This window comes from Ciona robusta, chromosome 8 (genome assembly GCF_009617815.1).
Source record: "Ciona robusta chromosome 8, ASM961781v2".
In the NCBI taxonomy this organism is placed as follows: domain Eukaryota; kingdom Metazoa; phylum Chordata; class Ascidiacea; order Phlebobranchia; family Cionidae; genus Ciona; species Ciona robusta.
The window spans coordinates 6,352,959-6,365,310 of record NC_143242.1 but is presented as its reverse complement, the minus strand read 5'-3'; the positions used below and the strand labels follow the sequence as shown (position 1 = coordinate 6,365,310).

Here is a 12,352-nt window from a genome sequence, read left to right as displayed (position 1 = left end):
GTTGAAAACACATAGCGAAATCAACGATGTATGGAGAGGGGTATAGTAGGCTGGGGTAAGATGGGACACCTTTTCATTCTATTTTCTCGTCCCATTTTTGTAAACAAAGAACATTCAAAGAATTATAATGCCGTATCCTCCCAACTCCCGTAGACCGCTGTTAATTGTTTGAAACGTGATTAGGATATTTGGAAAATGCTAAAGGTGTCCCATCTTCCCCCACTCTACAATAAGCGATATAGCGACCTATAATTTAAAAGTCACATTTACACAAAAACAATGTCTCGCACATTTCGTGGCGTGAATTTAAACGCCAAATACATACACGCGTGTTACATAGTGCATGGCGACTGCTGTTTAATTGTTTGTAACGAACTTTTTGTTCATGCCTGACCGTTGCGCCGACTGCGAAGTAATCAAAACTACATTAAAAAATAAATGAACAAAGAGCGAAAACCGTATATAACATTAAGAGCCTTTTCATCCATTTAAATATCCTTCAAGTATTCCCTTTAACGTCTTGCACTGCACGTATTCAACTGCACAGTGAGCAGCAATTACTTTTTTAGGCTGGGATTCTTCTTCCGCTGCATCATTGGATTCAGATGACTCGGCATATTCTTTCTCACTCTCTACCACGCATGGAGGGCAGCAAGTACAGTGGCAAATTTGTGGTGTTTGCCTTGTGAAAACCCCGAGCTCCTTCACAGTATAGTCTGGCCCGTTTACCCACTCTCGTGCTCTTGTTCTGTTCACCACTTTGTCGTTCTTATAGTGGCAGTTTAAGACAATCTAAAAATACTTCGTTACAATTTATTGAAAGAAACAAATGTAGCCTCGCATAGCGGTTTAACAATTACAATTTTACAACGGTAGCCTATATTTCGTTTACCACTCCCTCCTATGTTAGCATCAAGCCAAGAGTCCGTATCATCATTTCGTTATACGAGCACTTAGCCTAATTTATATACTATACGTTGATGTTGTCATAACGAATAGCTTTGCCGCGGAGTTCTTAACAAAACGCGTTGCCCCCAAGGTTATAATGGCTGATTGCATCCTAATCTTCTGTCGTCTTTCCTCTTGTCCATTTCCATCTATTCCACAAGTTTGGAAAGCAATTTCAACGCATTTTGCGCCGTGACTGTGACCCACAACAATTGCATGAATGGCGTTGCAGTTGCATGCAGAAATTGCTTTCTGAACTTTCTCGTTGATTTCCTTTATCATACTTTGCTTGGGTTCGAACCCAGCGAAGTTCCAATCGCAGAAACCAGATCTGTTTATCACAATTACAAATTTATCATCTCCATCCAATTTAAGCCAACATTTCAAAGCTCGAACTTCTGTTGCGGCAAATAGTTCGAAAGAAGACAAAGTGCAACTGCTTCCAACACTGCTACTTCCCATCATTCCAGATACATAAATAACGGATCGTTTGTTGCAAAACCTTCCATATTGAGTTTGATCCATCTTCTTATGCATAACAGTTGTTGTAAACTACAAAGTATGTTTTCAGTGTAGGCTCATATATGTTTTTATCACTTAACAAGTTGAGCTGCTTGTTCAATTCTGTAACTGTTCTTGAAAGCCTTTTGTTTACTATCAAATGATACGGGGCAAGAGAATGAAAACATGTCCTTTTTTACCCCACCCTACTATATGAGTTTGTTACTGTTTTAGCTATATAATACAGGTTCCTATTGATATTACCGTTTTTAATTTCCACCTTAACTGAAAACGGTTAAAAGCAACTTGTATAAAAGTGCTGCTTCAAATAAGCTGCTATGCAAAGAGTTGACCAACTAAATACAACCGAACCTGGTAAAACGATGTGTACACCTTCAAGGAGAGTATATTAAATTGTTTAAAAGCCAGTAAACAAAATAAAACTTTATTTCCTAACTACGTTGGAACGTGTTTTCATGAAAGCTTTGAATATAAAACGATCTATAAAAATTAAAGCCTGTTTGCTGTCTTATTGCCAACTATAAGTAACCTGCAAGATCTGAACTTGTTAACTATCTTGATTTTTGTTTATTAAAAATCTTAAGGTGCAATTTTTACAAGTTCGACGTAACCAAATTATTTTCACCATAACGCAGTTCAAATTTATACTTTTCAAGGTAAATAGTTCTTACTTACAGTAAAGTCGTACATTTTTAATAAACCTAAAAAAACATAATATGACGCATCTAATGTTCACAATGGGATGAAAATATAAAATTACAGAAGATGTATTTAACTATTTGTTAAAAAATGCATGCACCGAATGTTAAAGTAATTTTATACAAACAGAAATGGTGTTACATGAAAAAAGTTTAAGTTGGTCACAGCACCACTCTTTAAATGGCATTTCATTATAATTGAAAAAAGTGTATTTGGTGTTTGATCTGTAGAATAAGGGTTTGCTTCAGAGTTTTTTTTAAGAGTACACTTGTAATAACATGTTCCATACATTCAGGTTAACACAACTATTATTGTTTTACGACCTGCACGACCCTTTCAGTCCATTGTAAGAAAATAATATTGATATAAAAAAAGTAGAAATTAAGCTTTTAGCATGATGGGAATTAAAAAGTAAAAAGAATGAAGGTACCTCAACAAAACAAGATATTTGCATACAACAAAAACACTTCCATCACCCCATAGTACATACAGTACATAAAGTCCATACGGCCATACCCACAATAAAAATTCATTCCCAATAATTTTACACATTATGTTCAAGTGCTTCAAGCATTAGGGCTCTCAAGTCTCATGCTTTCTTCATTCTCTGAGTTTTTGTGAGATTTACCTTCAAGCTTGCTAATGTGTTTGCTGCTGTTCTTAACATAGGTCTGTGTGAAAATAAGATGATTGTCATATACTGGAATTTTACTATGTTTGAGTATCAAATATCATTTAGTTGTTATTGGTAGTTGAGGATTAGGAATTGTATTTATAATTTATTTTTAATTTTCGATTCTGTTGTATAAAACAAACAGCTTTAATATTCAAAAGTTTTGTTTGCAATGTTACCAGGACAGGAATGAAAAATGTTGGTTTATAAAAGATAGCTACAGTAGACTTCAGTACAGCCAAGTTACCATGAGCAAGTGTTCGAGTCACTGCATTGTGTTCGGAATGTGGTTAAGTGAGTATTGGGGACATATTCATGAGTCACAAGCTGAAAACAGAAGACTTACCATGAGTGACTTAGGCATGAAATACTCTTTTCCAGGCGTTCCATCGTTTACTCGACTATCCTCACAGAAACACAACAGCAAGGTGTCAATAGACATCTCATATATAGATATGAAGCAGTGCGCAGTGAGGTATGAGAATACGGCAATTAAACCAACAGGGGCTGCTATGTAGTTTACATTCGGGTGAAATTTGACCACCAGAATTCCACCAACGCCAGCTACTATCGCTACCACCAGTAGTTTGCCTGGAAATAAAACAATGAAAAAAAATTACCCATAATCCTGCCAAAATATCTCTTCAGTATTGTGAAAATCTTTTTTAACTCACTTACCCAGAAACAGAACAAATGCCCCAACCGAGTTAATGGCAATTACCCTCAATGCATTTGAAAGCAAGGTGGCCACAGCATCGCATGCTGATTTACAAAAGTGGGTTCCATTTATTGCAACAAGAGAATATGCATTCTGCAACAAAAATGTCACCATAAAAATAAAAAAATACAAACTTTTAAACCCTAAAATTTTAGGTAAAAAAGCGCAAAATTTCAAAATAAATTCCACAAATAAATATTTACCAAAAATTTTATTAATTTTAATAACAAACGATACAAATAGTATTTACTTACATAGTTGAGGTACCTTAGGCATTTCTCCAACACCCATAAACAACAGATGCAACATTTGACCATCAGTTTTGCTAACATGTTCGGCTGTGAATAAACAGTTAGAAGATTTATATGGTGCTACCAAAACGTATAAGACAAAAATCATTTTAAATATACTCTGTTCAGACAATGCCATTTAGGAGAAATTATCTCAATTGGTTGGACTTGATTTTTGAGAAGTTACATTTTCATAGCACCAGGTCCTTACTGTATATATTTTAACTTCATGAGCACCAAATTAGCTTTTTAATAAATAAAAAAAACTTATATATAATTAAATTTTCAAATAAAAAATAAATATTATTAAAATTTTCATTCACTGAGTCCTTGATCTGCCGGCTGAGGTACATCAGGATACACCGAGGAATCTTCACTAAGATGATGATGAATGATCCGAGAGCACAAGATCCAAGATGGTTAGAGATCAACCTCCCCATGGAGGAGATGATGGGAGCTCCCAACTTCTTCTTATCTCTGAGGAAATTTATCATAGTGAAGATAAAGATAATTATCATTCATTTATCATTTGACTAATAATGAGTCATAGTATTGAAAGACAAATATGGTGTATTTAAGCGCTGTTACACCAATAGCATTCTAACTTATAAAGGCAAAGTGTTCTTGTCAGGAAGTTTAACATAACTGATCATTTCTCTTTTATGACTTGTGACTTAGATATTTTTAATTAGATCGACATATCATTGTATACCAATGACCAAAAATTTACGAAAAGTCTACAAAATTTCACATACCTTAAAAACTAATTTGTGATTCACTGGTTGTAAAGTAGTCATATCAACAGTTATTAATGACAATGTAATAAAATAAACACACACAAACATTGCTTAATGTTAATAAAACATTAAATCCAAGCCATGCCCACCTTGTAAAGTAATGCTTTGCCACAGCACCAGCGATCACCATCTGCTGACAAGCTAATATGAACTCACTTACCCACACTAGCCCTACTACATGATACCACCACATGTAATGAATGGGAGCAGTTGCATTGTAACGTACCCAACCAGGGTGAATGGGGTCCATCACCTTAGTGCCTGGTGCATGATAAGATAATGTAAAGCTAATGGTCTGCATTGGGTATTGTTAGGGGTCCCAGGGTGAAATGTTACGCAATCTTTGAAACGAGGGTGATTTCACATTTTTTGGTATTCATTTTTACACCGAAAACTATATTTTTACCCTACTGATAATTTAGCAAGATTATTTCCGATTTCAGTTATTTATAGATTTAAATTAGAAAGATATGTTTATGTTGCTAAGTAATAAGTATAGCTGTTGGCTTCTATGTACCTCATACATACTGTCAAGTATATAAGAGACATGTATTAAAATGGTGAAGAAAAGTTGCCGCCCATTCTCCACTACATAAGAGATGACCATTTACGCATCATATAATATGTGTGGCAAAAAAACTTGTGTGATTTTAGTAAAAGTGACCAAAATACCTGAAAATGCAATGAATCCAAACACAACAACCCATCCCATCCAGAACATAATAAGGACAAGAAAAGTCCACAATGGTTGAATCATCAAGGCAGGCATATGTACCATGCATTTACCAGCTTCATGGAACAAATCGACTGTGAGAGCGACTCTTTTTCTCATGACGAGTATGAGGAGAAGTAACACAACCTTTAAGAAACAGATTTTTTTAAACTAAAGGAAAAAAAAAATTAATATAACATTATAAAAACAAATTGATAAAACTAGTATAAATAAAAATAAAAGAAATCAAGGGTATGTTTTAGTTGAATTAGGCATTTTATTTTATGCTAAATATTTTTTTTTTATTTCATGAAAAATATATAATATCATAAGTTTAATCATGGGCTAAGTATTACTTTTTACTATTGCAAATGGGTACGCCTGAAATGGAACACATCAATCCTGAAACAAAATGATTTGTAAAACACTCACAGTAACAACAGTGGCAGCAATGGAGTACCATAGTAGAGCTTGACTGTCAGCTTTACTCTGGGAAAGTTTCTCAGGAGGTGCTGTGTTGATTGAATTAAGGGATGTTGCGTACATCCACCATAGCATAGATGTACCAGCTGTAGATAAACAATATGTCACATACGTCAATAATATGAAAATATGTCATGCCTAACTGTTTATAGTGGGTTGGGGGAAATGGGGCATCTTTTTATTTTATTTTTCCGCCCCATTTGTAGTTAACAAAGAACATTCAAAGAATTAAAACCATATCTTTGAATTCCCATAGACCGTTGTTAATTGTTTAAAACAGGATCAGAACATTCGGATATTCAGTGCTAAAGATGTCCCGTCTTCCCCACTTCACTATATATTATGTAGCTTAAAATTCATTTTAAAAAGGAATGATTTTTCAAAACCCTAAAAAAGAATGAAATTTTCAAAACCCTCTTACATAAAAGACAAATTTAATACAAGTACTTCACATGCGGTAGGCCCTCATAAAAAAACATCAAGAAAAATACTTCAAAACAGAATAATTGAGTCTACTTACCAATAGATGCTATCACCACCACAATGTTTATAATGTAAACTACAACACTGGCCAAGTAACGTAGAAGCAAAACCACAATGAACGCCACAACTAGAGAAAAAATTACAACAATAAGTTATTTCTGTAACACAGTCAACAATTTTAGTTAGGTCTAGTGGTTTACCTATAAAAACAAATTTACAGTAAACTAATTTATTATCACTAAAATAATAATTTTCATTCATCAATAACCAAAACATGTGATATTTTAAAGCTTTTTTTTAAAGTTGAATATGTAATCTAAAAATATATAAATTCTGTCAGTACTATAAGAATACAACAGTTGGAACTAACTTAATAAGTTCTGAGTTTTACTTACAAAGCGACAAGAAACATAATCCGATGATGGAATATCTGCACAAGTAAATATCGCTTATGATTCTGTTTACTGGGTCGAGACTGTTGACCAGAAGATCAATAAGAAAAGTTCCAATGTTGTCTGGCACGCACCGGTATAGGACTTGAGAACTGTAATAAAGTTTAGGAATTTAGGAATACACATTGTTTTGGCTATATCAGCTTATAAAGGAAGTAGCATGATGATTTCTCTTTACAACAAATGATGTGGAGTGACAAAAATCACTGTTAAGTTACTTACATTTTTTTGACTTTAGGAATTCGGGAATACAATTAACATTTAGTTTTGACGATATCAGTTTCTGAAGGTAAAGCGGCAAAAATGGTTGCTTTGAAATAAGTAACATGTATGTACATAGGCAACTGACGAAAGTCACTTAATGATGATTCCTCCAGCTCTAATGAGTCTAAAATATCACCCACAGAATTGGACACTTGGTAACTTGTAAATGGGCGTGACAAGTATAAAAAAGACATGTTTACAAATCTAATTATGACATTTATCAAGTAAGTGTTTATACCTTCTTAAAACTGGGAACACAGGACAGGGTCCAGTTGTACTACTGGCAGCAGCACTGCTTAAATATTGGTCTGGTGGTAAACTGTAATCACAAAGTTGGGAACCGGTCTCAAGGAAAAAGTTGTGCACATCCTGGAAAAATTTTCAAAATCAATTTTTGGGTTCCAATAAAAAGTAACTAGGAACATTACATAGGACCATTATACAGATGGCATTAACAAAGTGTTTTTATATTACCATCAAATTTAATTAATGATTGTATAGCCACTAGCCAAAGTCACTTTTGTTAAAATCATTATTCTTTTTTGTGCTGGCTGTAGCTTAAGTTTCTTTTAGTTTTGGAGAAGAATATTTTATTTGAAGGTCTCGCTATGTACACCAAGGTGTATATCCAACTGTTAATAAGTTTTCAAAAGTAAAAAAAAAACATGAAAACTCACGTTCATGGAGTAGAGTTCTCGATCTGGACATTTTGAAACACAGATTTCCAAAGATTTGTAACCATTTGCCACATTCATAAAGAACACATATCTGTAAATTCAACATAAACTTCTGTAAAATGCAGAATAATAAACCCCTTATCATCAAAGCATACAAAAGATTTTTAAAACACATATCTGTATGACTGTATATTGCCGAATCATGAATTCAAAATAATCAAAACCTATAAAAAAGTTTCAAAACACATATCTGCAAAATGTATAATCATAAATTCGAATTAACCTAAAATATAATAGATTTTCTTACGGTTTTCCAGTTTGGTCAAGCCCGGATAATGGGTGACTTGAAATGGGCGTGTTCTTTTTACTGCAAACGTTCCCGTAGCTATCAAAACCATTTATCATTCGATAAGCTGCTCCGTTAACGATTGCGAAACCAGCAATCAGCATCTGTAGTTGTAAAATGTTATTTCTATTCTAAAATTGTATGGGAGAAGTATGGTGCTAATTCTGGCCCAAATCCTAGGACGCATGCTGCGGGACCTCACCCACATAGAAAATTCTAAAATTATAATGACCCTGTGAATTGAACACATTTAGTAGAAAACAACAACAACACAAAATCATAAGTTGGCATAATCAGTAAAGCAACCCAAAATATAAATAAATAGAAAAAAAAAAAATTCTTTGTATATGAGAAAAAGCAACCATAAAATATAAGTAGAAACAATCTATTTTCCAATGCGTATTTCAATATTATACTCACCATTCCAATAAAGAATAAAGTGAATACAATGAGTGGAATGACATCAGTACATGATCTTTTCTCCAATGGTTTCCACTTTGATGGTTGAGGTGGTTCATCTCCTCGCATAGACCTTGCAGCACTGTAGCAGCAACCCATGCTAACAGTATCTTATTCAATATCCTATAATTAGAGATATGCTGTGGAAACAAATGTTAAAATTTTACGAAAGTAATGGAACTAATTTCATGCACAGTGTAAAATGTGCCAATATGTTAAAATTTTATATCATTTTTAGTGACCAAGTAGTTAAAAGGCTTTATTTTCAAATATTTTAAATTAAATCAAGTTATTCAAACTGCTACTACATGCAAGAATGTTTAAGTAACGGAAGTTAAAGGGAGCGTTTGGATGGTTTCAATTCAAACAGATTGTATATTGAATAGCACCATGTGAACTATGAATGTAAAATGTCAGAATTACGTTCACAACTATTTATATAAAGTATTTGAACCACGTATTAGTTTATATTATAAACACGGGTAAAATGAAATAACAGAGCATGCCAAGCCACTATGACAGGTTAACTGCATTAAATGCTTATATTTATGTATCAGCAATTAAATAGTACATTTTTGCAATAAATTCGATCACATTAAGTATTTTCATCTGTGCTTGAATCTGAATAATCAGCTACTAAACACGATGCTGTTTTAGCTGGTATGGTCTTTATAACTGTTTCTAATTCTTTATCAGTTCTCCTATCTTGCATATACTGCGTGGTGTGGCTTGTACTGGGAGTTACAGCAGGCTCTGATTTGCCGGTGGATTTGGTTTCCTTTACTCCCTGCAAACTGGGTGTCAGTGTTCTGCTTGAGTCAGTTTTTTGACCATTTTCATTCGAAGTCACATTTTTTGCTGTTGACTGTACAAAGTTTGAATTTTCGTTTGTAGTTCTTGAGGATGGTTTAGTTAACGTCTGATTTTGATTAGATTGAGTTGCTTCACTCTTTGTTCTTGAATGTTTCGCTGGTTTGGAAAACTTAGTTTCAGATTCAGAAGCGCTACGTTTTCTCTTTGTAACTTTTATTCCAAGATTTTTGGCAAGAGCAGGAATTTTTACACTGCTAGAGTTATTGGAGGTACTCCATAAATTAGTTGGGGATTTTGAAAGAATTGCTGAGGTCAGCGATTTCGGAAGTTTGGCTCCAATTTGGCCCAAAATTTCCTCAGTTTTTGCGGAAGGATTTTGCGGTAATATTGGTTGGTGAATAATTTCAGATCGACTTTCTTTCAGACTCATTTCCAAAGCTATAAACATGAAATAACACAATTTTAATTAGGGGTTATAGAAGTTAAAAATTGTTGTATATGCATCATTTTTTGGCTAGTCTGTAAAGTATTTTACTTTCTGCCTAGCTAAAATACAGGCATTGCAAAATTTCTCCAAAAAATGATTTAAAAAACAATCTTTAAACTTTAATTATATAAATGTGAAATAATGTATATTGTTAAAACTTACATTTTACAGTTTGGTATTTCAATAACTCTGCCATCTTTTTATCTTCTTCAGACTCAGGCAGTAGCTTAATATCAAGAGAGGATTTATCCAACAAAGCTTTATCACTCTTAGCGGTCTCTTCTAATCTCTGAACATAGGAAATATACAAGAACAAAGATATATACATTAAAAGAGTGTGACATGTTTTTTAAATTACTTCACAATAATCACTATTAATTCTAAACCGCTAAAATCCACTAAAAAATCTCTGGCAAGTAATTATCATAGAAACTTGCAAACATTACTCGTCACAATGTCAATGTTTATACAGTCTATATGAAAACACATTAGGACATGAACAGGCCAAAGACTTTACTTTGTGGAAAGTTCATAGTATAGCAACACAATTTGTGTAAATTATGTTCAGTTTTTTACAAAATATATATTTTCTACACTGTTATTTGCTAAACAAATAGTTTAAAAACTGTTACGAAAACAGTAATACCTTTTTTTCTGATCGAAATTTATTCCTAAGCGCTTTATTAAGAAGATAATCATCTTTTTTCTCCTCCTGGAAATCCTGGAGTTCAGAGAGACTTGGGATCACTGATTCCAACTTCCGTTTATCTTTTACTCCGTGTTCCAACTTAAACATAGGATCCGTCAGCAACTGCTTTTTTACTGCATGATCTGATCAGAATATAAAAACAGCATTTAGAACAATTTTGATAAACAAAAAGATTAGTAACTTGTTAAAAAGTATGAGAACAATTTTAATAATACAAAAAATAACTTAAAGTTTTTCATAGATATAAACTTTTTTTGTCCAACATCAAAACTTTCGGTTTACATTTAAAGAAAAAATAAAACCTGATGCCCATATAAGCTTTTTAAGCACATACCAGTCATTTCGATTTGTTCATTCGCTTTTGCGTCCCATCGTTCTTCTTTCCTACGAGCTCCACTCAAGATCTTATAATCACAGTTTGCGGGGTCCGTTTGGATCTCGAAATGTTGCGGACAAAGATGACATTTCATACGAAACTTGTAAATGATGGTGGAATAATAATTCCCAATCTGAAAGTAGAGAATTTATAAGTAAGCCATATCAATTGAAGTCATTTAAACTAAACCGGGTGTCTAGCTTTGTAAAGTACATTGGTTAGGGCAACGTGTAGTAAGGATTTGGATAAAATAAATAACAGAATGTTGGTGATAGTAGTAGGAACATCAAGTAGTTACAAGGAAGACAATATATTGAAATATACCCAATGAACAACAATTTTCTCATTATTTATTGTTTCGATATATAACTTGCTACATTAATTAAAGTACAATTTTGTAAATTGCTACTTAGAAACGTTACCTTTTTCTTTTCTGCGTTATAGCGAACACCCATTCCAATGTGACTGTTACACCCTTCACACCATATATTATACGGCATCTCAAATCGTATGATGAGAATTCCCTGTAAAACAACATGTACCTGTTAGTCGAATATCTAAACAAAAAGACTAAGCCATAAAAACTATGGGTTTCAAGCTCGATCCACGACTCAAATGAATGAATGTAACTTATTTTATACTCGGGTAGCTGGAAAACGTCAGTCGGTATAGCACAGGGGGGGTTCTGTTTCATACACCTTGCGACGAATAACAAAATAATCAAACCAACCGACCAAGTTGGTTTATAAATCTAAACATTCCAATATTACTTCTGATTTGAGTTTCCTTGCTCTTTCTCGCAAGGGATGCGAATTATGATATCTGTCCAATGATCCATGTTTTTTGTAATCAAAGTCTGGCGGATAATATTTGTTGACTCCCTTCCTTTCACCCTGTGTGTGGGATAATGTTGTTAGGTTGTGGCAGTTTTTATTTATTTCCATTTGTTATTATTGTATATGAATATAATACTTATTGCATATGAAGACAAACAACTGGCTAAACGTACCACATTAGACTTATTAACGTGTTTGCCATAGATTGATTTTACAGATATTATACCATAGGAAGTGATAAATGCCTAAAATACATTTTTAACTGGTTAAAACCCCACAAGCTCTAGATTTTTACGGAAATTATACCATATGAAGTATAAATTGCCTATGTTCTATATGCAAAATGACTTACCATTGCGGAGCTGTGTTACGATTTCCCTTCACAAGCATTCAACAGCAAAATCTATATTTTATAGAGACAGTGAAGACAGAGTTGACAAGCAAAACAAATCCAGTCAGAGTTGTAAAACCTTTGTGTCAATCGAAAAGTAAATATTGACAGTGGCCATACTCAATCTTCTAGAATGTAATAATACAGAAGTAAACGCAAGGTCGTTCTATTTAAAAATGAATAACATGTTACAAAAACTTTGTAATTAGTGCAATCT

At 33.5% G+C, this 12,352-nt stretch overlaps 2 protein-coding genes across 3 annotated transcripts; both read right to left on the bottom strand.

Annotated features, from left to right (window-relative positions):
- Nucleotides 1–2,022: 2,022 nt before the first annotated feature.
- On the bottom strand, nt 2,023–8,680 carry LOC149732822 (choline transporter-like protein 1). Its single transcript, XM_089883070.1, has 14 exons — nt 8,485–8,680; nt 8,026–8,168; nt 7,719–7,809; nt 7,280–7,410; nt 6,721–6,869; nt 6,363–6,452; nt 5,792–5,928; nt 5,320–5,506; nt 4,737–4,908; nt 4,174–4,327; nt 3,815–3,898; nt 3,521–3,653; nt 3,189–3,433; nt 2,023–2,840 (listed from the first exon to the last, which is right to left on the bottom strand). The coding sequence occupies exons 1-14, from the start codon at nt 8,620–8,622 to the stop codon at nt 2,736–2,738; spliced, it is 1,959 nt and encodes a 652-aa protein (XP_089739196.1). The 5' UTR covers nt 8,623–8,680; the 3' UTR covers nt 2,023–2,735.
- Nucleotides 8,664–12,306, bottom strand: LOC149732821 (putative splicing factor YJU2B). 2 transcript variants are annotated; one of them, XM_089883086.1, is made up of 7 exons: nt 12,097–12,306; nt 11,679–11,801; nt 11,331–11,432; nt 10,867–11,041; nt 10,470–10,654; nt 9,986–10,112; nt 8,664–9,774 (listed from the first exon to the last, which is right to left on the bottom strand). In XM_089883086.1, exons 1-7 carry the CDS (start codon nt 12,097–12,099, stop codon nt 9,119–9,121), a joined length of 1,371 nt encoding a protein of 456 aa, XP_089739212.1. In that variant the 5' UTR covers nt 12,100–12,306; the 3' UTR covers nt 8,664–9,118. The 2 variants fall into 2 exon arrangements, with proteins under 2 accessions (XP_089739212.1, XP_089739211.1); XM_089883085.1 differs by lacking the exon at nt 12,097–12,306 and having other exon boundaries at nt 11,679–11,867.
- Nucleotides 12,307–12,352: the final 46 nt, after the last annotated feature.

What these genes read in the sequence shown, in the direction of transcription:
- LOC149732821 (XM_089883085.1), bottom strand. Translation starts at nt 11,852, where the DNA reads ATGGAAATAAATAAAAACTGCCACAACCTAACAACATTATCCCACACA. An exon ending in TGAACAAATCGAAATGACTG is followed by an intron (nt 10,655 to 10,866) that starts GTATGTGCTTAA and finishes TATTCTGATCAG; the next exon opens with ATCATGCAGTAAAAAAGCAG. An exon ending in GAAATACCAAACTGTAAAAT is followed by an intron (nt 9,775 to 9,985) that starts GTAAGTTTTAAC and finishes TCATGTTTATAG; the next exon opens with CTTTGGAAATGAGTCTGAAA.
- LOC149732822 (XM_089883070.1), bottom strand. Translation starts at nt 8,622, where the DNA reads ATGGGTTGCTGCTACAGTGCTGCAAGGTCTATGCGAGGAGATGAACCA. An exon ending in ATTATGTTTCTTGTCGCTTT is followed by an intron (nt 6,453 to 6,720) that starts GTAAGTAAAACT and finishes TTTTTTCTCTAG; the next exon opens with TTGTGGCGTTCATTGTGGTT. An exon ending in GGTGGTGATAGCATCTATTG is followed by an intron (nt 5,929 to 6,362) that starts GTAAGTAGACTC and finishes GTTTATCTACAG; the next exon opens with CTGGTACATCTATGCTATGG.